The 27,461-nt window shown below is 39.2% G+C and overlaps 1 protein-coding gene and 2 long non-coding RNA genes across 3 annotated transcripts; 2 read left to right on the top strand and 1 right to left on the bottom strand.

Annotated features, from left to right (window-relative positions):
- Positions 1-9,786: 9,786 nt before the first annotated feature.
- On the top strand, positions 9,787-16,169 carry LOC140746804 (uncharacterized). Its single transcript, XM_073078902.1, has 2 exons — positions 9,787-14,706; positions 16,146-16,169. Exons 1-2 carry the CDS (start codon positions 10,648-10,650, stop codon positions 16,167-16,169), a joined length of 4,083 nt encoding a protein of 1,360 aa, XP_072935003.1. The 5' UTR covers positions 9,787-10,647.
- Positions 16,170-17,842: 1,673 nt separating this feature from the next.
- LOC140746828 (uncharacterized) lies at positions 17,843-18,436 on the top strand. Its single transcript, XR_012102821.1, has 3 exons — positions 17,843-17,988; positions 18,075-18,210; positions 18,300-18,436. It is a non-coding gene; the product is annotated as an uncharacterized LOC140746828 (long non-coding RNA).
- A 3,228-nt stretch (positions 18,437-21,664) lies between these two features.
- Positions 21,665-22,810, bottom strand: LOC140746699 (uncharacterized). Its single transcript, XR_012102808.1, has 3 exons — positions 22,696-22,810; positions 22,454-22,586; positions 21,665-21,751 (listed from the first exon to the last, which is right to left on the bottom strand). It is a non-coding gene; the product is annotated as an uncharacterized LOC140746699 (long non-coding RNA).
- Between the last annotated feature and the right edge of the window lie 4,651 nt (positions 22,811-27,461).

The following is a 27,461-nucleotide window of genomic DNA, read 5'->3' as shown; positions in this document are numbered from 1 at the left end:
AGATCTCCGACGGCGTGGAACAGGAGCATCGTAGTTTTGTTCCATAAAAAGGGGGACAAAACAATGCTAAAGAACTATCGTCCCATCTCGTTCCTGAGCCACGGCTACAAGTTGTTCTCGAGGGTTATTACGAATCGACTCGCACGAAGACTTGACGAATTCCAGCCACCAGAGCAGGCCGGGTTTCGTAGAGACTTTGCTACCATAGACCACATCCACACAGTGAGGCAGATTATACAGAAGACTGCAGAATATAATCAGCCCCTGTGTTTGGCGTTTGTGGACTATGAGAAAGCATTTGACTCGATCGAAACCTGGGCTGTTATGGAGTCCCTGCAGCGATGGCAGGTCGACTGGCGATACATCGATGTGCTGAGATGTCTCTACAATGCCGCCACTATGTCCGTCCAAATCCAAAACGTCCAAACAAGACCCATCCAATTAAGCAGAGGCGTGAGACAGGGGGATATACTGTCCCCGAAACTGTTCACTGCTGCATTGGAGGATGTCTTCAAGGTATTGGACTGGCATGGACGGGGCATACGCTTAGACGGAGAATACATCTCGCACTTGCGTTTTGCCGATGATATTGTCATTATGGCAGAGTCGCTGCAGGAGCTGCAGGAAATGCTGAACAGCCTAAATGGTGCCTCCCGACGGGTGGGTCTGGGAATGAACTTGGACAAAACGAAAGTTATGTTCAATGAGCATGTTGTTCCTAGCCCTGTTACCGTTGAGGGCATGACTCTCGAAGTTGTTCAGGAATATGTTTACCTCGGGCAGATCATGCAATTAGGTAAAAACAACTTTGAGAGGGAAGCCGATAGGAGGATCCAGTTTGGCCGGGCAGCATTCGGGAAGCTTCGTCACATCTTCTCGTCGCCTATACCGCAAAGCCTGAAGACCAAGGTCTTTGACCAGTGCGTCCTACCGGTAATGACCTACGGAGCCGAGACGTGGACACTTACAGTAGGGCTAGTCCATAAGTTGAAAGTCGCTCAACGCGCTATGGAGAGAGCTATGCTCGGTGTATCTTTGAGAGACAAGATCCGTAACGATAAAATTCGCATGAGGACCAAAGTCACCGACATAGCTCTGAAGGCTAGCAAGTTGAAGTGGCAATGGGCTGGCCATCTGTCGAAGAGCCGACAACCGCTGGAGTAGACGGCTCTTGGAGTGGAGACCGCGTCTAAGCAAACGTAGTGTGGGACGCCCTCCTGCAAGGTGGCGCGACGATATGCGCCGGGCGGCGGGAGCTAGTTGGATGAGAAGAGCCGAAGACCGGGCTCAGTGGCGTACCTTGGGAGAGGCCTATGTCCAGCAGTGGACTAACGTGGGCTGAAGATGATGATGAGAGACGAGCTGGACGTTGGTCCCATTTAAATATGGTTAGGATCCATCGATGGGTTCTGGAGGAAATGAGGAAACTCCTCCACCCATGTAAATATAACAGCCATAACTTCGCCGTTTATGAACCTATTTTAATGCCTTTAATTTCGTGTGTGGACTATTGCTACAAGTTGGTCCCATTTAAATATGATGAGGATCAGAGTGGGTTCTGGAGACAAAATATGTAACTCCTCAACCGATGGGTATAATTGAGTTTTGTTTGAAGATATTTGGTGTAGGTTCTAATGAAATTGTAAAACCAGTTTATCATTGACTATTTAAGGGTCTGATAATGTGTCTGGGTGTCAAAATATGTAACTCCTCCACCGATGGGATTAATTGAATTGTGTTTGAAGATATTTGGTGTAGGTTCTAATTAAATTACAAAGCCAGTTCATCATTGACTATTTAAGGGTCTGATAATGTGGCTCGGAGACAAAATATGTAACTCCTCAACGCTCATATTAGACACGTTAACATTGTTTACATCGTTATCCAACGAAATATATAGAGCGCCGACTTCAGAAATATGTACTAAACTAACATTTATTTGAATTATTTTTTACTCTGTAGTGACATAGAAGTCGGTTGTATTTTTTTGTTTATTTTTTTTACTGTAAAGCAGCCTATGTTACTTACACAATTTAGACGAATCCAATAACACCTCACATGTAAATATTCAGTCAACGATATGACAAAGAAAAGACATACCAACAAAATATATAGGTACGTCAACAAACATTACTCTTTACCGTCGAATAAAATCAGTAGTCCCATTCAGTCTCAAAGATTTCTCTACAACAGGTAGACAACAATGAAGTTCGTTTAGAGAGGGTAGAGTGGCGCAAAGGGTGGGGCCCTTGTAAGCCGACCGGAAAATCTTAGGCTAGCGACGTAGAAAGTTATGACTTCGGCTTGTTTGATGTTTTCAAATTCGTATTCCCGCACGCAAATTGGTTAAGTTGTTTTCAAATAACTCACGGCAGGAAAGTTTGATTGGAAATTGAATTAAATCCTTGAACACATTTTTACTAGCTTTTATTGTATGACGACCTGAGTATGACCTTAACATGAGTTTTCAAAACATCCCACAATTTTACGTTTCATTTACTCAATCCATTATTCTGTTCCGTTTGCTTCAGTAGACTGAGTAAACGTAACAATAAGTAAGTGCTCAAGTGTATTTGACTGCCTTACATGTTCGCAAAAAAGAGACAAAACATAAAGCGCCATTTTGTACATTTAGACATTTGGTGTTACGTTACTGACACTATAGTTCTGATACAATCCGCTAGGGGCGCTGATTGGAATTTGTAATTACGTAAACAAAACGTATAAACTCGTGGTAAGGGTACTGTGTCGCGTCGCGGTCACTATGTGCTATAGGTCTGTGCGGTCACTATACCGATGTTGATGCGCAGTTCCGGGTCCGACCCGGCTAAAGAGACGCCTAAATGATTAATTTAGACATCTGTTCTAGGTCTGGGTGGTTGTTTGAATTGTATAGTCCATTGCTACACAGGGAATCTTAGTGTGGGACTGTGAACTCCTTAATTTTTAACTGCTTTATTAGTTCGCACGAATGTGAGGGTTGAAATCTTGCATCTTAATTTTAAACCAGTTATCCCCAAACGATTGAGTTGTAATTTCGCATACACGTTTAGTTTGGATAATGCATAATGATGACGCCATTCTAAATCCAGGAATCGGAGACCAATTGCTTTTCATGCACATTACATGGGTATCAATTTACAGGATTTTGTTAAAAGTATACGAAAAGTAAAATAACATTACTTAAAAACTTATTTTTAAAACCTTTTTTTCATATAAATTTCACTCTAGGCAATTGCCCGCCTTAACATGGCATTTTTTGGTAGATGTTGTGTGGGTAGAGAATTCAAAGAAATTTTCCTATTTAATAAGCATTGTACTTCACTGCATAGTCTCTTCAATGATAATGTTGACATGTAGTACACCGCCAGCCGCCAGCCTTGTGCCACGTATATTCAGAGCTAAAAACCTCGAATTCAAATAATTTAAAACAATATACAACCTACTTATAGCGCCCCCTACCGGTAAATGTCATTATCGTTTTTCGTGCAGCCTGTGTACATTTACGATTTTTCGAAATAAGAAATAAAATAAGTAATTTATTGTAAAAATTGTTAATTTATAACAAATATTTCAATTAATAATTTATAAAAGACGTAGGTGTGATATATCGTGCAGAAAAGTTACAATGGAAAATAAAGAATTTTGACGAAATTATTCTGAAGACTTGTACTAGGCGGCCATTACGAATGCCGTCCCAAATTGAAAATGTATTAACTGTATGTTCATTAACTAAGCTTGTCACCTATTTAGGTGATCTCGCTTATATAAATCCGTAAAGCTATGAACATAGAAATAGGGTGCTATTTAGCCCCGTGCATGGGTACTAACCCGTTTATACTGAGTATTTACTCACATAAAAGAATCTACTATTGAGTAGAATATACCTAATGGGTATTCACCCTTTCAAATAAGGTTATGACCCTTACATATTGGATATTTACCTACATAACAAGAAATAGGGTGCTATTTAGCCCCGTGCATAGGTACTAACCCGTTTATATTGAGTATTTACTCACATAAAATAATCTACTATTGAGTAGAATATACCTAATGGATATTCACCCATTCTAATAGGGTATTATGTCCTTCACATTGGGTAAATAACCCATATAACAAAATACTAATAATCAGTAGATAGACACAACTATTACCATCGAGTGGGTGTAATGATTTTAATGAATGAACATTTTATTGAAGAATCATTCAGATTAATAATGTACATGATACAGGATATAAAGATGTGAATACAGTTACAGATGACAATTTATATCCTTTTGTGATACTCTAGAAGAACCTAAATTTGGTTTAACCATTCATAAGAACTTGGTATCTAGGTAGATCAGCATTTGTCCCTATATATTAAGTTAAGATTAAAACTACTTCGCAACAATCCGCTACAAATATGTATGATGGTATATATTTTAAACCATGCAGTATGTACCACCCTCCCTCATGCATGCATTAGGTTGACAGCGTCACTTAGCGATTAACCGTCGTAGAGTCAACTTACCCTGATGATGCTCCGTTTTGGAGCGAAACACGTGTTGGTGGTGGTATGTATGGTGGTGTATATTTTTAATTTTTGCATCTGCATGTATCCTTTGAGGGAGGGAGGGTGGTACATACTGCATGGTTTAAAATATATACCATCATACATATTTGTAGCGGATTGTTGCGAAGTAGTTTTAATCTTAACTTAATAGCATGGATTTCCGCAAAGTAACGCCTGATACAATTAACTATTTGTCCCTATAGTTCCGGGACTAGAATAGGGCTACGGTATCCCCTGCCTGTCGTAAGAGGCGACTAAAAGGGGGCTTCCGGGGTTGCGGGCGGCAAGAGTGGGAGCTCGAACCGTCCAGTATGCTACCCCGGGAAGGACGGCGGTATGTGTGGTCGCATACCGTCGTAATCACCAGATGTTGCGGGAGGAGCGAACGCTCCCCTAGGGCAGAGCCCGATTCGGGCATCGCGCTTGGAGGACTCCGGTTGTGTTCCATTGGAGATCCCGGAGTTCTCCAACAAGCGCCGAGGACGGCCACCGGGGGGGTTTTAGTGCGGTAAAAATCCCACATAACCCGACGTCGCTCCCACGTCGTCGGGTACCTTTTGAAGGTTTCCCCCTCGAAAAAAAAAAAAAAAAAAGGGTAGATCAGCATTGTCCCTGTAGTACCGGGACCAGAATAGGGCTACGGTATCCCCTACACCTGTCGTAAGAGGCGACTAAAAGGGGTTTCGGGGTTGCGGGCGGCAAGAGTGGGAGCTCAAACCGTCCAGCAAGCGACCCCGGGAAGGACAGCGGTTTGTGTGGTCGCATATCGCTGTAATCACCAGGGGATGTGAGAGGAGCGTAAATTGCCCCCAGGGCAGAGCCCGATAGAAGGGCATCGCGTTAGGAGGACTTCGGTTGTGTTCCGTTGGAGATCCCGGAGTTCTCCACCAAACGCTGAGGACGGCCACCGGGGGGGTTTTAGTGCGGTAAAAATCCCACATAACCCGGCATCGCTCCCATGGCGTCGGGTACCTTTTGAAGGTTTACCCCTCGTCAACAAAAAAAAAAGGTAGATCAGCATATTAAAGAGTGATTTACTAAAGGAACTATCTATCTATCTAGATGGTGATAGATAGACTAAAGGAAAAAATAGTTTAAAGGAAGAACACTAGCCTCTAGGAAACTGTGGGACGGATAACACATGATAAACTTTTAAGCACAAGTCGCAGTTACAATTGTAGCTGTAAAAAGTCAAAAGCCATAACCAATAAAGACATAATCGGCACGTCAGGCGAAAGCTTACTGCTCTCGAGCATTTGACACGATCGTTTCTTAATAATTTTAAATTATTTGCCTTTATAAAGATAATTTGCTATCAATTATCTTATTACTGGTGCTGGTAATTTATTATGTATCATATCATACACTTAACCTGTTAAGATAATAAATAATAAATAATAAGAAGAAATTTCATATTACAAGTACTGGAGCAAATGATCGGCAAAATGGTTTAAGAAACAATGATTGTTCAATTCATATATATATAGTACAATATTTTATAATAACAAATATAACGAAGATATTTACACTTCATCCTATGATAAACTTCATCCAGAAGTTTGAGATACTCATACCAAATAGGGTCATGGTGGAACTATCTGACTTACAACAAGCCTCATGCACAAATACCTGTGTCACAGAAAGGGTTGATCGAAGTTTCCTTTGGAATAAATCTTCAATCACAAGTCACAACAGATTTTTAGGTGAGTGGTTAATAATGTGGTCGATTATAATTATAATTCTAAAGACCAGTTGTAACAAATAACAATTGACCCAAGCTTTGCAAGTGGTTAGCTTTAAGAGTCTATTTGTATAAACACTTAAACTCATTATTCTCAAGGAGCGAAGATTTCTTTTTCAAAATATACTTGTATGTGTGTAGAAAGACTTCTCACATCAGTGGTAACATATGGTTTACTCTTAACCATTTTTTTTACAATATTTTTACTTTACCAACACCTGATGATGGTGGCTTATATTGAATATCTTGGTCTTAATCTTGAGCTTTAAATTAAGCCTGGCATTCCACTCGCTACTTACTATTGTTTTCAAAATGCATATTTTGATACTAATTCATGATTACCTTAAACAATGTTTACATGTCTATGGTTAAATGGAAATTTTATGCATTTCAAGTTCTTTCCTTTGATTTGAGCAGAACACTATATTTATGTTTTTACTAACCTTTTAAAAGATACAAGACCATACATAACTGATTAAGATCTAGGGACATTGTGTTAGTTATATATTTATATAACATAGTTCCTATTTGAAATGTCATAATAATGGACAAGGAACAATAACGACACTTAGTAATTTAGGATCATAGACATAATAAGCTATATCATTCTTTAGGATTTATTGGTTACTATAAAGATAGTTTGATAATTGGAAATAATACAACTGTTTAGGTTGTTCATTGTATTATACAAGCAATAAATAAATAAAAAATCCAATTGCTTTACCATTAGATAAAGGATTAAAAATCAACACAAGGGTGAAATTAAAAAAAAAAAAAAAACAATATATAATAATAATAATAAAAAATAAAAATTATAATAAATGCAAGGATATGTGTATATATATATATATATATATATACATATATATATATATAACAATTTTAATAATGTTTATCAAAATACTATCCCTCTTTCAGATAGATATAATTATAGATGGTAGTTGTCATATCATTTTTATTATCGGGGCACGATCAGTTATGTAAAATATGGTCATTATTCTCGGTATTTTTGTGATTTGATTTAAATAACAAATCTGATCAACTATTTAAAGTTAAACGCAGCGTTTCTTGCGCTTAAAGATATTTTTTCAATAATCATCTTCAACACGGTGAAACCCTAATACGTGTAGGCAACTCCACAGTTATTTCATATATAAACGGCATGGTGTTTAATACCCACATTTAACCGTAATATCAAGGCACATATTGGATTTATTGAGTGCCCAAAAAATGTTTTTATTTCCTTAATACATTCAATAATTTCAGAATGAATTTTCTATCACTAAATCAAGATTATACATTGCCAATTAACACTGAAGGTTTTTAAATAGATTTATTTACTAGGAAACCTACAAGAAGTATGACTTACATATCATGACTAAGGTTATACTATTTCCATGGAAATATTCATTTTATTTCTAATAAAATAATTGTTGTTAAAGATTATCTCTGAACGGTTGGGGAGTTTGTCGTAGTACCAGACTGGTCCAGACAGTCCTAAAAAATAATAATAATAAAAAAGAAGAAACCTTTCTTTTTGGAAGGGTTGCATTTTAGGTCTCATAATATAATAATATAATAATCTAAATCCATTTGTTTTTCGTCAACGCTTTACCCTGTATGTCACTCGCTTCCTCGAGGAGCGTTTTGTTTCTCTACTAGAATCTTTCAAGATTTTGTTGCTCTACAAGCAATGTTAGACGCTATAATGAAAACGTGATGCTGGTGCTTATAATATTTTGCCCTAAACAGTGTAAATAACTAGATCTATCTGTAGACTGGTTACAATATTCTTTTCATTTTGATATATATATCTAGAATTCTTGTTGTTCTTAAAATGCATATTTAGATTTTCTATCCTCCATATCCCAAGTATGCTATTACTTGGGATAGTTACATCTATATATATAAAAGCGAAAAGATACTCACGTTCAAAACGTATTAATCAAGGTTTTGACTAAACTACTGAAGCTACAATTATGAAATTGATTGATTAATGATTGATTAATTGATTAGATGCGCACTAAGAACGGATTTTTTGATATTCCACCGTTAAGGGGGTTAAATGGGGGTTGAAAGTTAGTATGAAAGTCCGTCAGTTTTAAAGCAAACTGGATGAAAATTGGGTTTCTAATTTAAAGTAATAAAAATCTAATCTGAGGGTTTTCCAAAATCAACCCTAAAGGTGGTTAAATAGGGGTTGACAGCTTATTTTAAATTTTGCCATTTTGGAAGCCAGCACTATGAAAGTTAGCCATTGCTTTACTGGTTAGATGTTATAGAACTTTAGTTCTACCGTTTTTGGAAAATCAACCCCTATGAGGGTTAAATAAGGGTTGTAAGTTTGTATGGAATTCCCCCAGTTTTGATGTAAAGTCTATGAAAATCGGTATTTGGGTTTTCGATTAAAATAGTAAAATACCTATTTCACCATTTTTGGAAAATCAACCCTTAAGTTGGTAAAATAAGGGTTGACAGCTTATTTTAAAATTTGCCAATTTGAAAGCCAGCACTATGAAAGTTAGCTATTGCTCTACTGGTTAGATATAGTGGAACTTTAATTTTACTGTTGATGGAAAATCAGCCCTTATGTGGGTTAAATAAGGGTTGTAAGTTTGTATGAAAATCCCTCAGTTTTGATCTTATCTCTATGAAAATCTGTATTTAGCTTTTTGGTAGAAAATAATTAAACACCTATTTCACCATTTTTGGAAAATCAACCCTTAAGTTGGTAATAAAGAGGTTGACAGCGTATTTTAAAATTTGCCAATTTGAAAGCCAGCACTTTGAAAGTTAGCCATTGCCTTACTGGTTAGATATAGTAGAACTTTAATTCTATCGTTTTTGGAAAATCAACCCTTATTTGGGTTAAATAAGGGTTGTAAGTTTGTATTAAACTTTACGAAAATCGGTATTTGGGTTTTTGATAGAAAATAATTAAACACCTATTTCATTGTTTTTTGAAAATCATCCCTTAAGGTCGTTAAATGGGGGTTGGCATTTTATTTAAAACTCCGCTAATTCGGAAGCAAAAACTAAAAAAACTTGGATTTGGCTTTCCTGTTGGAAATAATAGAACTTTTTTTAACACGATTTATGGAAAATCTACCCTTAAGAGGGTAAAATAGGGGTGGAAAGTTTGTTGGAAAGTCCGCAGATTTTGAAACAAAGTCTATGAAAATTGATATTCAGCTTTCTGAATGAAAATAATTGTCGGCGACTAACTAATGTTATTTAATTAAGATATGTAATTAAGCTTGTTTTTTATGTCTGTCTAAATATGTTTTATATGTTAAATAAGAAAAATACATTACGTAAGTTTTAATTTTAGGGATAAGACACGGTAGATGGCGCTATCGGTCGCATTTGTTGTATTTTATTAGAGTTTTTAGGTATTTTTATGAAAATTGTATTATAGGTTAAGATTTTGAGATTTAGATATATTTTATGTTCTTAAAGTTTATGTTATCTCCTTGAATATGTTTCTAGCTTCATATTGATGTAAGAATAGTAAGAATCAATTATGATAATTTCGAGATAATTAGGATTATTGACATGTAAAATGACGTAACTTGTACATTTTTGGAATATTTTCACGAATTACTTTATAACTAATTTAGGTATGATAATGTAATTTATGTGGCTATATAGGGCTAATTATAAGGATTCCAACGATGTATGATACATGTATGTAAATTTTGGGAAATTAATAAAGAAAGAGTGAAAACTAGGTCAGCCAAAGTGAAAATGACACGAAAATGGGCCTAAAAAAGCGCGGCTCTCTTTACGGTATTGCTCTGGGGTAGCTCAGAAAACCAGTTTTCCGGCCTAAGCATGGTCTCAGCAGAGAAGAATACGAAGAAGACTCCTGAAGAAGAAGAAGACTCCCGAAGAAGAAGAAGACTCCTGAAGAAGAAGACTCCTGGAGAAGAAGAAGACTCCTGGGGAAGAAGAAGGAAAATCTGAAGACGGAAGCGTTCCTGCGCAAGAAGAGGATGTAGGGGTTAGGTCGGGATAGGGAAGAGGCTTTGGCTGGCCTACACTCTTGTTTCTATTGCACGTCAATTATTGTTTCTATTGCACGTCACCCCTTCCCCGTACCTACCCTCTCTACGGCACGGGACAGGCGCAACTCCCCGACGCGACGACTATCACCACGAGCGGGCTTCCGGCGCCGGACGGAAGAAGGCCGTCCGTACAACATCACGCCCGCACCCCTATACGGTCGCAGGTTAGGTGGCGGCGTGGCATACCACCACACCGCCGAACACACAGCGCCCCGCGACAACAGCTGGTCCTTCGAGCCGGATCATCGTGCTAGTCGTCACATCGTCGGGTTACTGACGCCTTCATGCCAATCACACGGAGCCAGAGGGGAACCTCGCCGCCGAACCAGTCGACTGCGCCCCGCGCCACGGAAGGCGCGCAGGGGACAACTGACTCTTCGGGGACATCGGGCACCGCAACTGAGGGTACGCTTACAACATATGAGTCTAGAGTCACTTCAGGCACCTTGGCCACTGTTCCAGCTGCTCCAGGTGTTCCAGCTGCTCCAACTGCTGCAACAGCTGGAACCCGGAAAACGCGGTCGGTGAAGTCGACGAAACGTCGGGAGATGGAAGCCAAGCTGGAATTGGCGCGCCGACAGCTGGAAGAAGCGAAGGCAGCTGCAGAACTCGCCAAGGCGCAGTGGGAGCTGGTCCAGGTGGAGAATGAAGAGTCCGAGGTCGAGGATGAAGACTGGTCGCATAACACGAACATCCACACATGGGTGCAGTCGACGGTGGAGAGGATGTCCGGGGAGGGGCATCAGGGGGAGGTGTCCGGGAAGGGGCACCGACTGGGGGCGTCCGGGGAGGGGCGAGCCAGTCAACCTCCAGTCACTATCGTCAAGCCTGAAGACCAAGCGGAACCTTCAAGCAACGGGACCAAGGAATTAGCTGAGGCCATCATGAAGGCCATTAGTGTTGCGCCGAGGAATGCATCGCAACCTAACTACGTACATGAATTACCCGACTTCGATGGAAGAAGCGAAGAATGGATTGCCTTCAGGACGGTATATGAGGACACCGCACCGCTGTTTACGGATGCACTGAATATGGCGCGGCTGCGGCGGTCAATTAAGGGCACGGCAAGGGAGGCTATCAAGAGCCTATTATATTCAGAGTGCCCTCCTGAAGAAGTAATAGAAGCTCTTCGTCGAAGGTTTGGAAGACCAGAAGCCCTGATCCTGATGGAACTGGGAAAGGTAAAGAATCTTCCTAGGATCAACGAAAATGCGCGCGACATCTGCGTGTTCGCCAGTCGAGTGAACAACACCGTCGCGACAATACGGGGGCTAAGAAGACCGCAGTATCTACACTCACCGGAAATGGTAAGGATTATCGTGAGCAAGATGCCGGCGGTATTACAGTATCGGTGGTACGACTTCGCCGCCGACGCAGAAGATCAAGATCCAGACCTGGTGCATTTAATGAAGTTCCTCAACAGGGAAGCGGACCGGTGTGGACCATACGCGACGCAGGAGACTACGCAGCAGCCGCGCCAGCCTCCCAGACGTCAATTCACGAACACCACGTCCGAACAAATGGAAGAAAAGAAGACCTGTCCACATTGCCAGTACGAGCATCACCTCTTCGAATGTCGCAAATTTCTACAGCTGCCGTTGAAGGAACGGTGGGACGTCGCTACCAAGTCAAAGATGTGTTTCAAGTGTCTTCAAGGACGACATCGGAAGGAAACATGTCGGCGTCCACCGTGCAAGACATGTAAGCGGTGGCACCACTTCGTGCTTCATGAAGAACGATGGGATCACCCGTCGATCCGGTCCGAAGAGAAGAAAGAAATTGCGAACAACGTCATGCTCCCGGTGAACACTGCAAGGACAGCGAAGGCATATTTGAAGATGGTTCCTGTTGAGCTATATGGACCGAAGGGAGCTGCCCGGATCCTGGCGTTATTGGATGAGGGGTCAACTGTCACGCTTCTTGACTCTGCGGTTGCGAGACAAATCGGCCTCAAAGGACCCGTGGAAGCACTCACCTTGGAGACCGTGGGTGGGAAGACCATCTCCAAGGAAGATTCAATGAAGGTCAACGTCAGATTGAAGGGAATGCACCAGACCAAGAAGAGAACCATCACTGGGGCCCGTACGATAGATGACATCAACCTGACGCCTCAGAGATTGGAAATAAGAAGGATCGAAGAATGCGCTCATCTCAAGCCAATGTCGAAGCAATTGTATTATGAAGAAGAGTCACCCAAGTTGTTAATCGGACAAGACAATTGGGAGCTCATCGTGTCCAGAGCCACACGTAAGGGGAAAAGAGGTCAACCCGTAGCATCATTGACCTACCTAGGGTGGGTGCTACACGGGTCCGATGGAGCAGCATCAAGACCTGTGAACTTCGTAACCTGCGCGCACGTGTCTTCTAAAGAAGAGGATTTAGAAAAGGTCATCAAGGAACATTTCGCCGTGGAATCGTTGGGGATCCAGCCACGTCGACCGACCACAGACATAGAAGAAAGGGCTCTGGCAATTTTAGAAGAGACAACAAAGAGATTGGACAATGGGCGCTTCGAGACCGGCTTGCTATGGAAAAACAAGGAAGGGAAAATGCCCGACAATTACAAGCAAGCGGAAAACCGGTTAAGGAACATCGAGAAGAAACTGGATGGGGATCCGGCACTAAAGCAGGAGTATGAAAGTCGGGTAAAGAATCTCGATAGTAACGACGCAACAAGGGACGTGCCAAAGGACTTCGGGAGCGGACACAGATGGTTCAACGGACCTTCATTCCTGGCACAAGAGGAGGAAGATTGGCCGAAACCACGTACCTTCAAGGCGGAGTCCACGGGAGAAGAGAAGGAGAGGTCAACTGTGGGGGCAACGAAGCCCGTTGATCGGCATCCAACTCCGAACCCAGTCAAGTTCTCAAGTTGGACTCGACTAGTAAGAGCGACCGCAAGGGTACTACAGTTCGTCGACCTGTGCCGGAAGAAGAAACACGCAGTGAACGTGTCCCGCAAGTCTGAGCGTCAAGATCCTACCTGGAAAAGAAATAAGAAGAAAGCCAAGGTAGCAATGAAGCCCGTGAACAAGAACACCCAAGAAAGAAGATTCATTCCCCTCGAACCCGACCAAATAAAAGAAGCTGAAAAGATCCTATTACGAAGAAGCCAAGAAGAGAGCTTCCAAGATGAAGTACGCTGCGTCAAGAAGACGAAGCCATTCGAGAAGAATAGCAGGCTTAAGAAATTGGATGTCGTCATGGAAGATGGACTACTACGACTCCGAGGAAGAATCGACGCGGCAAGACACACTCGGCAAGATAAGAAACCTGTGGTGTTAGACAGCAAGCACCACATCACCAGACTGCTCATCGCGTACTACCATGAAGAATTCAACCATGGTAACCACGCGACGGTGATCAACGAGTTGAGGCAGCGCTACTGGATCCTGGGACTACGGTCTGCGGTGAGAGCGACGGTTCATCGGTGTCAGTGGTGCAAGGTGTACCGCGGCACGCCACGACTCCAGCCGATGGGGAATCTCCCGCTGGAACGGTTACGGCATGGGGAACCGCCGTTCACATGCACCGCCGTGGACTACTTCGGGCCCATGAGCATCACGGTGGGTCGGCATCATGAGAAGAGGTGGGGCGCTTTGTTTACGTGCCTTACAACCAGAGCCGTCCACGTGGAACTGGCAGCATCTCTGTCAACGGACTCCATGACTCTGGCGCTACGAAGAATGGCAGCAAGAAGGGGAATGCATAAGACGATCTTCAGCGACAACGGCACCAACTTCGTGGGGGCCAACAAGGAACTTCAAGAAGCCCTCGCCAGCCTCAACAAAGAAGACCTCATCACCACAGCCGAGCGGATGAGCATCAGGTGGAAATTCATACCACCTGGGGCTCCGAACATGGGCGGGGCATGGGAGCGCCTGGTCCGTTCCATCAAAACGGCCTTGGCGGTCACCCTCAAGGAAAGGCATCCCAAGGAAGAAGTCCTGCATACTCTGCTACTGGAGGCGGAGCACCTGGTGAACTCAAGACCACTCATCGAAGCCGACGAAGACAATGAAGAAGGTGCCCTCACTCCCAATCACTTCTTAATTGGGAGATCCTGCGGCACAAGATTGGGAACATTCACCGACGAAGACCTCACCGGCCGGCGCACATGGAGGACTGCGCAGCGACTAGCCGACCACTTCTGGAGCAGATGGGTGAAAGAGTATCTTCCAACTCTGATCCCGAGAAGAGTCGACGCGAGAGTTGCCACAAGGGACTTGCAGTGTGGAGACACGGTCCTAATAGTGGACTCCACGCTACCACGAGGAGCCTGGCCGAGGGGTGAGGTGGTCCGAACCTTCCCTGGGCCCGACGGTCGCACCAGGGTACTGGAGGTGCGCACTACGGGGGGCGTGTTGCGCCCCGCGACATCAATAATAGAACACCTATTTTACCGTTTCTGGAAAATCAACCCTTATGTTCGATTAATAGGGGATAGAATTTTATTTTATAATTCGTTAATTTGGAAACAAGGATTGTAAAATAAGCATTTAGCTTTCTGGTTCGAAATAATAGAGCTTCTTTAACACCGTTTATGGAAAATCTACCCTTAAGAAGGTAAAATAGGGGTGGCAACTTCGTTTAGAAGTCCGCAATATTTTACGTAATGTCTATGAAAATTGTTATTTGGCTTTGTGATTGAAAATAAAACGACACCTATTTCACAGTTTTTGGAAAATCTACCCTTAAGGTAGTTTAATAGGGGATGGAATTTTATTTTAAAATCCGTTTATTTGGAAACAAGGACTGTAAATATAGGATTTAGCTTTCTGGTACGAAATAATAGACTTTTTTTTTTATATAATATAAGAGTAGCAGGCGAGCATGCAGTCCACCTGATGGTAAGTGGCTACTGCCGCCCATGGACATCTGTAATCAACCCCAGATAGGATTAGATATTCCTACCTGTGGTCGGCCACAGATGCGCCGCTACCCCTGAGGACTAAGCTGGAACGCCTCGGAAAAGTCTGTCTCCCTTACCACACCCTTCAAACCGGAACACAGCAGCGCTTAACACTGCTGTTATTAGGTTGAAATAGGTGTGGCGGTGGTGCCGCCGGAGTCGAACCACAAAGGGTTCTACCACCTTCATACCACGTCCTTTAACAACGGAAAATGTACCCTTAGGAGGACAGAATAGGGGTAGAAACTTTGTTTAGAAGTTCGCAGATTTTAGAGCAAAGTCTATGTAATTTAGTATCCTGCTTTCTGATTGAAACTAATAGAACATCTATTTCACCGTTTTTGTAAAATTAACCCTTAAGGACGTTTAATAGGGGATGGAACTTTATTTTAAAAACCGTTAATTTAGAAGTAAGGACTGTAAAAAATGGCAATTGGCTTCGTGGTTGGGAATGATAGAACTTGGAATTGATGGAAAAACTACCTATAAGTAGGTAATATAGAGGTTGAAAGTTTGTTTAGATGTAAGCCGATTATGAAGCAAAGTCTATGAAAATTGGTATCTTGCTTTCTGGTTGTAAATAATATATCAATTATTTTTCCATTTTTTTTAAATCAACCCTTAAGGTCGTTAAATAGGGGTTGGAACTTTATTTTATAACCAACAAATAACAATTAACTAATACATTATACAAACAATTAACTATTACACTAATAAATTAACAATTTGAAAGCAAACACTATGAAAAATTATCATTAGACTCAATGAAGCATCTGAGTCACTGTTTTTTTTAGATCAACCCTTAAGACGGCTATAAAAGGGTGTATGCATTATGCCTTTCTGTTTACACATCTGTTTCATCATTTTTAGCATCTCAACAATCGACCCCATTAGGGTACTATAAGTAAAGAAAGTTTCTTTAAAAACCGTTATTGAAGTTATTTCCTTTGGCATGTCTGGAAATAGAACAGAGTGCAGAGAGGTTTAGTGTAGGGCGAACACGGGCCACGGGCCACGGGTCCACGGGCCGTCGTAACACATATTTTTAACACGGGAATGTATTGCGCGTGCTGAAGTGCAGAACAGCTGTAATTTAGGGTTCGGTACCAAAAGGATAAAAACGGAACCCTATTACTAAGACTTCGCTGTCTGTCCGTCTGTCCGTGTGTCACAGAGCTCTATCTCTGGAACCGTAATAGGTAGACATTTGAAATTCTTACAGAGGATGCATAACGGTAGCCGCTATAACAACAAATACTTAAAATAAAAAAAGTTGAAAACAAAAAGGAGTCCCCATACAACAAACTGCTATTCGATATTTATCCAACTAACTTTTGAACCGTTAGAGGTAGACAGTTTAAAGTTTCACAATGTGTTTACTTTAATGGCTGCTGCAATATTAAACACTAGAAATAAAAAAATGAATATTTTGGTTGTACGGAACCCTCCAGGTGCGGGTTTGACTTGCATTTGGCCAATTATTAGTAACGCGCAGACCCGCGGGCCACAAGGGAAAGTCGCGGGCCACACACCACCCGTGAGTGTCGGGTTGCCGACCGCTGGTGTTGAATATTAGCTTTCAGAAATTTGCTGATAAAGTATTTATTGATGCATATGTACATAGGAATGTTTTTGAAATTCTACTAAGGAGGTAAAAGAAGTGTTATATGTATGTATACGGGAATCTTTTTTCAGAAATTTCAGATAACGTATATTCAGACAAATACACGACAACGTGGACGGGTGCAATTTTCATGTATAATAATAGCCCAAAATTTTAATCCTAGGTCTATGTGTCTACCACATCACCATCACTAATCCACGCATAAACACAACCATACCCCACGGCAGGACAAAATGTTGGAACGCAGTGTGTCCAAAGTAGTTGCGATGTACCTAATCAGTATACCAAAATGTAGGCCAATTTGAATAAAATTATGCATTATCATATACTAGCAGATCCCGCGGCTTCGCCCGCGTAAAAAAATATGATATGACATACAAATAACTGTAATCGTAAATTTGTACCTTTAACAATTTTAACGATAAACTCAACTTTTTGTGTTAAGTATTTCATTCACTTGCATTTTATATAGTGAAACCAAGAGTTACGTATTTTAAGTTAAATTTGTTTTTTGTTTATTTTGTTTAAAATGAGTTTTTTCGTGTCGGATTTGTTGTTAAGGGGTAGAGCAACCCGTAGTTTTTTAGCCTGGAGAATGATATCGGTTGCTCAAGCGCAAGATCAACGAAATTATATGCGTAGGCAAAGAGCGTCTTTGCGAGCGTCTGTTAACGTCCTAGAAGATCTTAGTGATATAGAATTTAGAAATAGATATAGGTTGACAAAGGAAGCTTTCTTATCTTTATGCGAAGACCTACAAAATTTGACAAACTTGAAGTCTACACAACGTGTCAGTGTAGAGACAAAGGTAAATGTTTTTTTGCAGTAGATATATTTAAAAAACAATGGTTTCAAATACTACGAGATTTCTCACTTATAATATATAATATGACTTATTATTACAGGTTCTTGTTCTTGTTTTGCCACTGGCTCTTATCAGAGACCGGTAGGGGTGGCCAAGGGTTTGTCACAGAAAATGTGCAGTGTGTACATACACCAAGTGACTCAAGCACTCATACACCCAGCAATGTTACGGAAACATATAAATTTCCCTACCACCCCAGCTGCAAGACGAGTAGTTATTGATAAGTAAGTAGAAGTAAATATTTCCTACAAAAAAATCTTCATAATTTCTACTATTTTTATTTTTAGGTTGATTATATTATTTGTTTCAGATTCTATGCCAAGTTTGGTTTACCTGGCATTGTTGGTTGTATTGATGGCAGTCACTTTAGAATATTTTCACCACCAACAGAAGAAGAGCAACTTTATTATTGCAGGAAACATTATCATTCGATCAATGTACAAATGGTAGGTATATGTATTTCTGGTAATAAAATTATATTAAACTTATTATCCCACAGGGTCAGTGAATCATATAAAACTCATTTATTTTCCAGATTTGTGATAGTGATTGCCGTATTACAAATGTTAACGCGAAGTTTGGAGGTGCCAACCATGACTCATTTGTATGGGAAAATAGCAGTTTAAATAAATACATGCAATCGCTGCATCAAGGTGGTGAAATATGCTGGCTTTTAGGTACTTATTTTCATTTTTTTTTATTGTACATTACTCTCTTATTTGCTTTAAACTGTTAGTGAATTGGATGCATTTCAATTAAAAAACTATGGTAAAATGTTAAGCCAATAATGTATTGACATAATGCAATTTTTAAATATTACAGGAGATTCTGGCTATCCGCTTCGCCCATGGCTGATGACCCCATTTTTAAATGAACAGCCTAATACACCCCAGGCACTCTATAATCAAAAACATGGCACAGCCCGAGTGTGTATTGAAAATACATTTGGAAGGCTAAAAAATCGTTGGAGGTGCTTGTGCAAAGACAGAGTTTTGCACTATAAGCCTAAAAAATGTGCCCAAATCATTGAAGCGTGCTGTGTGCTCCATAATATGGCAATCGATTTTAATGTACCTGAACCGGATAATATTGGTAAATTTATTTATATTATAATAAACCCCTATTTTTTTACCGACTTCGAAAAAGGAGGAGGTTACTCAATTCGACCGTATATATATATATTTTTTTTTTTTTTTTTTATGTTTGTTCGGCGATTTTTTCGCGATGCCGCGACCGATCGACATGATTCATACACCATTGTATGCGGCTAGTTTCACAGGGGGTCCCATTTCGGGGAAATTTCAAAATTTCCGCCAGTTTTCCCGGAAAATTGTAAAAACCCGATTTCATAGAAACTTGAATAAGTCGAGTATTTCTTAACCAATTTTAATTTTCTTTTTTTCATATGAAAGGGTGTTTCGTTGCGGTACTTTCCTACCTTAACATTAGTACGCTCTGATGATTAGAATTTAAGTTATGGGGTGGAACTCATCATCACTACCCCTGCTTTTTACATATTTTATGACAACTTACCTTCTGCCCACTCAATTCTCATGAAACTTAAAATGAACATTGAGTGTCTAGGTTATCATGATATGATGGAAAATTTGACCTTCAACTCTTCAACCCTGGTAATGCAGAAGTGCCTCCTGCCTCAACCATACAAGTTAGGCATTTGGAACTTATGGATATTTAATAAAGTCGATAAGTTGAGATATATGATGGAAAATTTGACCTTCCACTCTTCAACTCTGATAATGCAGAAGTGCCTCCTGCCTCAACCATACAACTTAGGCATTTGGAGCTTACGAATATATGATAAGGTCTTTGAGTAGAGACATATGATGGAAGATATGACCTTCAATTCTTCAATCCTGATGATGCAGAGGTGCCTCCCATGTAAAGTATATAGATTAAACATTTGTTGTAATGAAGTAGCTAGACAGAGATATATGATGAAAAATTTGACCATCAACTCCTTTTTCTTTTCTTAACTATTGAATTAAGGTAAATTGGACCGGTTCACTCGCAGAGTTTTACCACCTAGTTTGATTTATTTACTTATCTGTTACCTAACCTAGCCAATAATTAGTATCTCATAAAGCTTCGCCTATAGTGTTTCGTATTGAATTGGTTAGGTTAGGTTGGAACATATAAGACAATATGAAACTAAGCGAGAAGGGCGCGGCAGCGCCCTGCGAGCGGGTGGGTCCAATCCGTATCTATTCAGACCTTACCTTTATTCATGATTACATTTATACAATTTTACATAATATTAATACAAACGTTAACATATCATCACTAAAAAGGGTGAAAAAAAAATTTTAACAAAAAAATAAAACCGACTTCTATGTCACTACAAAGTAAAAAATAATTGAAATAAATGTTGGTTTAGTACATATTTCTGAAGTCGGCGCTCAATATATTTCGTTTGATAACAGCGTGTCCAATATGAGCGCCGACTTCAGAAATATGTACTAAACCAACATTTATTTCAATTATTTTTTTACTTTGTAGTGACATAGAAGTCGGTTTTATTTTTTTGTTAAAATTTTTTTTCTTATTATCCTTAGAATTGAAAAGATTTTGAAATTTATTCCCGAATGTGTAAATTACATGTAAAAAGTAGTAAGTAATACAATTCTGACATTACTTTATAAATATTTTTTTTATAGATAACACTGCCGAAGATGAACCAGTTGAAGTTATAGAAGATACAGGTGGAAGGTATGCAACGGACTTATTAAGAGGAAGAGCCTACAGAGATCGATTAGTATTAAGTTTTATACAGCATAGTGATTAAAAATATATTTTTTAAAATAACCTCCATATTTTAATTTTATTCTTTCACAAATATACTTTAAATAAACTAAGAACACATATCAAATCTTCTACTAAATTAACATAACAAAATAGAAATAATTAATAAAAATAATGATAACTGAATGATATCTATGCCTACTATATTTTTATATACATGTAATTATCTCAAATAAACTGTGAATTTTATGTTTATACAATTGAATCAAAATATGACTGTAATTAAGGATTCAGTTGACTGAATAAGAATTGCATACATAACAAAAATGTTATGAGCCAGGATCGATTTACATAAATAAGCTTCAGTCTTTGCAGAGTTTTGAATTACTTATTTTATGTAAAACATCCACAGCACTTGAGGCAATCTCTTGCCATTTTTGCTGTGTCTGCAACTCCAATTCCCGAATTCTTAATCGTTCCTTTTCTAATTTAATCTCCTCTGCATGTTTATGGATGAGCAACTCTCTCCATTCATCATCAGTATGGAGAAAGTTTTGTGCTACCCTATCCATAAGAGTTTGGGTCCTCCGGTGCCGTGGAGAACCAATGACCCTTCGGGATGTCCTTCTTCTCCGACCACGTGGGGTCTGACCCTGCTGTGCTGGGACTCTTGATGGTCCTGGTAGTGGGGTGTCACATACTGCCTCCACTACATGTGCTGCATCCATTACATTTTCCTCTTCCACTTGTGTGGGGGGCACTGAGGCAACTGTCATCTCTTGGGATGGTTCCGGCACATTCCAAGGCTCAAATGGATCTGTAAAAATAATGTTACATTATTGTACTGCTAAATAGCTAAGTATGAACTGAAGAGTGTGAATGTTACTGTACTTAATTGGAGCCTCTACTCTACTATTAGTACTATGAGTAGTGATTGATAGAAATATATGTTAGTTGCCAACCTGCTGCCAAATGTTTTCAAATCGCCTATAATTCCTGATGATAATAGTAAATGCAAACAAAATCACCGAAGAGACAGCTGTTGATTGTGGTCTATAATATATTTCTTCAATCCTATCATATAGGTAGGTAATAGTTTTATTGACAAAGCTTTTTTTTGTTAAATATCCAACATTAAAGAATAATTGGGCTTTCCTCAGCTGGCTCAACAGCAGTATGTGGAGTTGGTGTTAACGTCAGAGTGCGGTCTGGGTCTTCATCTTGTGCCTGTTGTTATAAAAATATTATTTATTACATAATTGCAATAATATCATTATTTTTAGCTGATAAAAATATTAACTACCATTCCCTTTTATTGTACATATTTTTACACACAGAAGCAAAATAAACATAAACAAAATGGTGTAAACAAAGACTTCCTGAGATGACCATTTATTAAGTAATATAGTAGTAATATATATAAGTCAGAGAACCACACCTGTACGTATAAGCCAGCTTCAACCACATCTGTAAACCCAGTAGCTGCTTGGACACCAATTATTTGCAAAACCCGGAGCTGGAGCGGTAGCGCAGGCCCACCACCAGTACCAGAAGCTGCTCTATTTATCTTAGCAGACTTCTTTTTGGTGTTATTTTTTAAATCACTCCATACCTTAAACCCATGCATAAAGCAATAAATTATAAATATACTTTTATTTTTTTATAATATAGGAGTACCAAGCAAGCATGCAGTCCACCCAATGGCATGTGGCTACTACTGCCTATGAACAGCAGTATTCAACCCTAGATAGGCTTAGATATTACTACTTGAGGTCAGCCACAGACGCGCCGCCACCCCTGAGGACTAAGCTGGACCGCCTCGAAAAAATATGTACCTAATCCCAGAATGCATAATATTAAGTATGAATTAAAAAAATAAAGTAGAAGTCAAGCCAATCATGTGTAATCAAATTAATAAATTATGCTCACCTTTTTACACTTCTCAGTCCCTTTACTTCCTCCTGTGGGATCACCGTTTAAAAAATGGGTGAGCTCTTCCCATTTTCTTATATTTGTTATCCTTCCTTGTGGGGTTTTTTGTGGTTTGTTTAAATCACCGTGTCTTAAATAAAATATAGTTTAAATTAATTGCTTGTGCATACGATGACGCTCCGCATGAATATTATTATGGATTCGAAAACAATGCAAATAAAGAATTACTTCATACTCACTCTGCCATATAGTTCACCAACATTTCGAATTGAGTCGCACTTGTTTTCATTGTTATATATATTACAATCAAAACTTCAAAAGAATGCAACAGGTTGTTCCTATGCACGCCAAATCACTTGCAAAAAACGAGCTTGGTGACGCACGACGCTGCTTTGTTTATGTCTTATTCCCGTTTCTTTTACTCGTAGGGTTAAAAGTGAAATAGTGCTATTCTGACGTTGAACATAAAGCATACAATTTTAAGTGACGCTTATCTTCCTCGTAGAACATGTGTTAAGATTGACTTTTTGGTTTGGTTACTTATTCCGAGAATAATACGAACAAATGAAGAAATACATGAGTTACATGCTTTTCAAATGTAACGGAAGAACTATTTAATTTGTTTGGGTTACTGTCGGCGAAAAAACTAGCGCTTCGCCGACACTCAAGTTTGACAACATAACAAAAAGATGCGTACTAATTTCGAAGTGAGCATACCAAATTTTTTTTCGACAACATTTTGATAACTCGCACTCGCTATTGACATGCTTACTGTCAACGTTAAGTTGACTCATTAACGTGATGGTGAAGTTAATTGATTTTATTTGTCAAACTCACACTCGGCCTACTGTTCTTTTTCCAGACACGCCAAAGGAAGTAACTTCAATAACGGTTTTTAAACTTCCTTTACTTATAGTACCCTAATAGGGTTGATTGTTGAGTTGCAAAAAATGCTGAAACAGATATGTAAACAGAAAGGCATAATGCATACACCCTGTTATAGCCGTTTTAAGGGTTGATCTAAAAAAAACAGTGACTCGGATGCTTCATTGAGTCTAATGATAATTTTTCATAGTGGTTGCTTCCAAATTAACGGATTATAAAATAAAGTTCCAACCCCTATTTAACGACCTTAAGGGTTGATTTTCAAAAAATGGAAAAATAAGTGATATATTATTTACAACCAGAAAGCAAAATACCAATTTTCATAGACTTTGCTTCATAATCGGCTTACTTCCAAGCAAACTTTTTTTTTTTTTTTTTCGAGGGTAGGTGCCGAAAAGTGAACACAAAGTTTTATGCTCTAGAAGTTTTTATTAAATTAAAAATAATTTACTTACGCATCTAGGCCCCTAATGTGCCTGTAACATTCCATCTACCATCCAGCATCGATTCCACACTTAATTTCCTGGATAATAAACGCACTAAACACACACGGAAATATGGACTCCCTCCAAGGATCACTGAATGCTATGTCTGTATTATTTACAACTAAAATGGAGGAATTCCAGAAGCAGCTGCAGCAGAGTTCCAGCACTCCATCCACATCAGCACTAGCATCTGATTTTGCTGCGTTTCGTCTCTTTGTTTTGTCTGCCCTGGAGACTGTGCAAAAACAAATTGAATTTGTAGCACGCCAGATGGAGCGCATAGACATGAGAAGCAGGCGCAAGATGATACTCTTTCACGGTGTACCCGAAGAGAAGGGAGAAACTGCAGCTGTCACCATTGCAAATCTAGTTTCCAGCAAGATGAAGGTCACTGACTTCCCAACGAACAGCCTAAGCCGTTGTCATCGCCTAGGTCAACCCAAGGAGAACAGACCCAGACCCTTACTGGTTAAGTTTAGGGAGGTCTCTGTGAGGGATCAAGTCTGGTTTGCCAAGACAAAGTTGAAAGGCACTGGTGTGACGCAGTCCGAGTTCCTGACGAAGAGTCGGCACAGTGTCTTCATGCGGGCGAGGCAACTCTTCGGCGTCTCCAAGTGCTGGACCCGTGAGGGTGTAATCCACATACTGGCTCCGGATGGCTCACACCACCAGGTTGAAAGCTTGACGGAGCTTGAAGCAATCCCTAGTGTGCCGGCACCATCTTCAATGCAGGCTGTTTCAAGCGTAAGCAAACCCCAGGACGGCAAAGAAACTACTAGCGTCAAGCGAGCTCTTAAAAAACAGGTTATTCTGACTCTTATGTAAGTTCCTTTTTGTATAATTATTGTTTTTAATTCTTTCGTAAATCTTTCTTCTTCTCCTTACACATAACCATTATTGTTGATTATCTGTTTCTTTGTGTTATTAGTTTCCGTATTATTTAATGTCACTTTAGTTATATTTGTTATTACACCAAGGTAGTTTGTTATTTATTATTGGTTGTATTAGATAAAACAATTGTTTACTTCGTTCGTCTCAATCAACTTCAAACTGACAGTGACAAGATTGGGGTTACCAGTTTCTATAATAAAATCGCCATAGAGTATATGTTGTCACCCGACCATGTATGCGTACAACCACTTTGGTCGTACGACTTGTCACTAGTTAGGATATATTTAATACTACCTATTACTTAATTAAAATTAAAATTGTCAGTTATTTTGATGTATTTATAACAAATAACTGTGTGTCTGTTTGTCTTCCTTAGTGTTATTTATATTTTTTTTGTTTTTTGTGTTGTTATGCAATTTGTTTGTTAAAATTGTATTAGTGTCCTTCCAGATTGCTGGCAGGTAGAAGTTAATGTTAATTATTTATTTTGATATATTTAATGTAAATTTTAATATAGATATATATTTATATTTTAATAGGTTAATTTTAAGTAATTTAGTAGGTTATTTATATAATATATGATGTTACTCAATGATAGCAACGAGCATCCACTGTCCTTTTGTTCTGCCTCAGACGGATTAAGTAGTAACGATAGCTTTGAAAGTATTCCTCCCATAAATATAACTCTAGATTCTTATTTCTCTGATGTACTGAAAAATTTTAATGTTGTCCATATTAATGCACAGAGCATTCCAGCACATTACCCCGACTTGTTGTCAACATTTGATAGCACACATATTCATGCTATTCTTGTTTCGGAATCATGGCTTAAGCCATGTCTCCCTTCTACGGCATATTCTCTTCCTGGATTTCACCTAATCCTCAACGACCGTCCGGTTGGGGGCGGTGGGGGAGTTGCAATCTTTCTTCGTTCCCATATCCCCTTTTCGATTATAAGTATATCTCCGCAGGACATTTCTGGGAACGAATCTGAGCATCTCTTTCTGGAAATTCATCTCTCTAATGCCAAATTACTTCTTGGCGTTTTTTACAGCCCGTCTCTTACCATCGATTAGATAGATAGATGATAGCAGGGTTGTTGCTGATGCAGGTTTTTACTAGATCAGCGGATGCTGATGCTGATGCTGATGCTGATATTTAGAAATACAAAATATAAATATATTTTATACTGAGGTATTTGTACGTCCCTTACGAGAATAGTCTGTTTTAACCGACTTCACAAAATGAGGCGGTTTATCAATTCGACCGTATACAGGGTAAATTTTTCAAACGGGTCAAACGGGTTTGGTCATAACATCGAATAATTACTTGATCTTTCAACAAATTTCTCAATGGTATGACTTATGTGTGTTTCTAAAGAATTATACATAAATCATTTGATATGTGTAATCCATAAGGATTAGTATGCCAATGTATGGAAAATATGTATTTTCTTCAAAATTTTCCTTTTCCTTTAATTTGTCACATAACATTACTTCCCAGATTTTGATCCTTTTAAGCAACACTATCAGATAGTGTAATAAAATAGAGGGTGTATTTTTTTTTCAAAATGAACTCGTTCGATTCCCAGCTAAGGAAAACGTTATTTTAAAAAAATAATGATGCAGTTTTAGTTTTTTATCAAAATTGACCTCTTAACTCCTTTCAGCATTTTTCGCTAACCCTTATAGTTTCGGATTTGGCCCTGAAGGCCCGTTTGAAAAATTCACCCTGTATATGTTATTTTTTATGTTTGTTAGCGGATAACTTCGTAGTTTATGAACCGAACTGGATGATTTTTGTTTTGTTGGAAAGAAAGATATTTCCAAAGTGGTTCCATTGTCACATTATAGTGGTTCCATTGGTTATCGTAAGGGCGACTAGTGCGTTTGTAAGATTTTTTGTATGTCATCACTAAGAAAGGTGAAAAAAAAATAATTAAAAAATACAATCGACTTCCATGTCACTACAAAGCAAAAATCAACTGAAACAAATTTTGGCTCAGCACATATCTCTGAAGCCGGCGCTCATATTGAACTCGCTGTTTGCGCCGTTATCCAACGAAAGATATTTAGCACCGACTTCAGAACCATGTACCAAACCAACATCCACTTCAGCTACCTTCCACTCTGCAGTGACACAGAAATCGGCATTTGTTTGTTACGTTATTTTTACAAATACTACACTGTGCCGTATCTTTGTTCAATAACGAAATATTTGGTCATACTGCACTTTTCACTGGATGTGGCATTCTGAATTGAATACATAATTATGTTATTGATTGATTGAACTATGATCGAATGTCATTGATGTCTGACCAAATTACGTTGTCAATACAATCGAATGATTGTTTGATGAGGGAACAAGTGACAACTTATGTTTATAAACCGTCTGTGATTGGCTAAAACTCCACGTGATTTAAGCTCGGTCCCGCCTTCAACGAACACGTTACAACTTCAATATCAGCATTAAAAATCAGCATCTTTTGTTGCGGATGCGGATGCTGATGCTGATATTTAAAAGAAATCTGATAATCAGCTGATGCTGATGCTGATGCTGATATTCGCAACAACCCTAGATGATAGATAGATAGATTATTTATTTCAAGAACTTAAGCAACAACAACAAATTATAACACATAATAAACAATGAAATCCAAAAATACACATATGGAAACACAAACTTAATTATGAACTTATTGACTAAATTTTCTTAAGAAATAAAATTACACAAAATATAAAAAA

This window comes from Epargyreus clarus, unplaced genomic scaffold (genome assembly GCF_041222505.1).
Source record: "Epargyreus clarus isolate Ecla_fem2 unplaced genomic scaffold, WU_Ecla_fem_2.2 ptg000013l, whole genome shotgun sequence".
NCBI lineage: Eukaryota > Metazoa > Arthropoda > Insecta > Lepidoptera > Hesperiidae > Epargyreus > Epargyreus clarus.
This window is presented reverse-complemented; position numbering and strand designations above follow the sequence as displayed.

Excerpts from the sequence above, each read along its gene's own strand:
- LOC140746804 (XM_073078902.1), top strand. The coding sequence starts at position 10,648 with ATGCCAATCACACGGAGCCAGAGGGGAACCTCGCCGCCGAACCAGTCG. Across the intron at positions 14,707-16,145 it reads GTCGCACCAGGGTACTGGAG|CATCTCAACAATCGACCCCA; the intron begins GTGCGCACTACG and ends CATCATTTTTAG.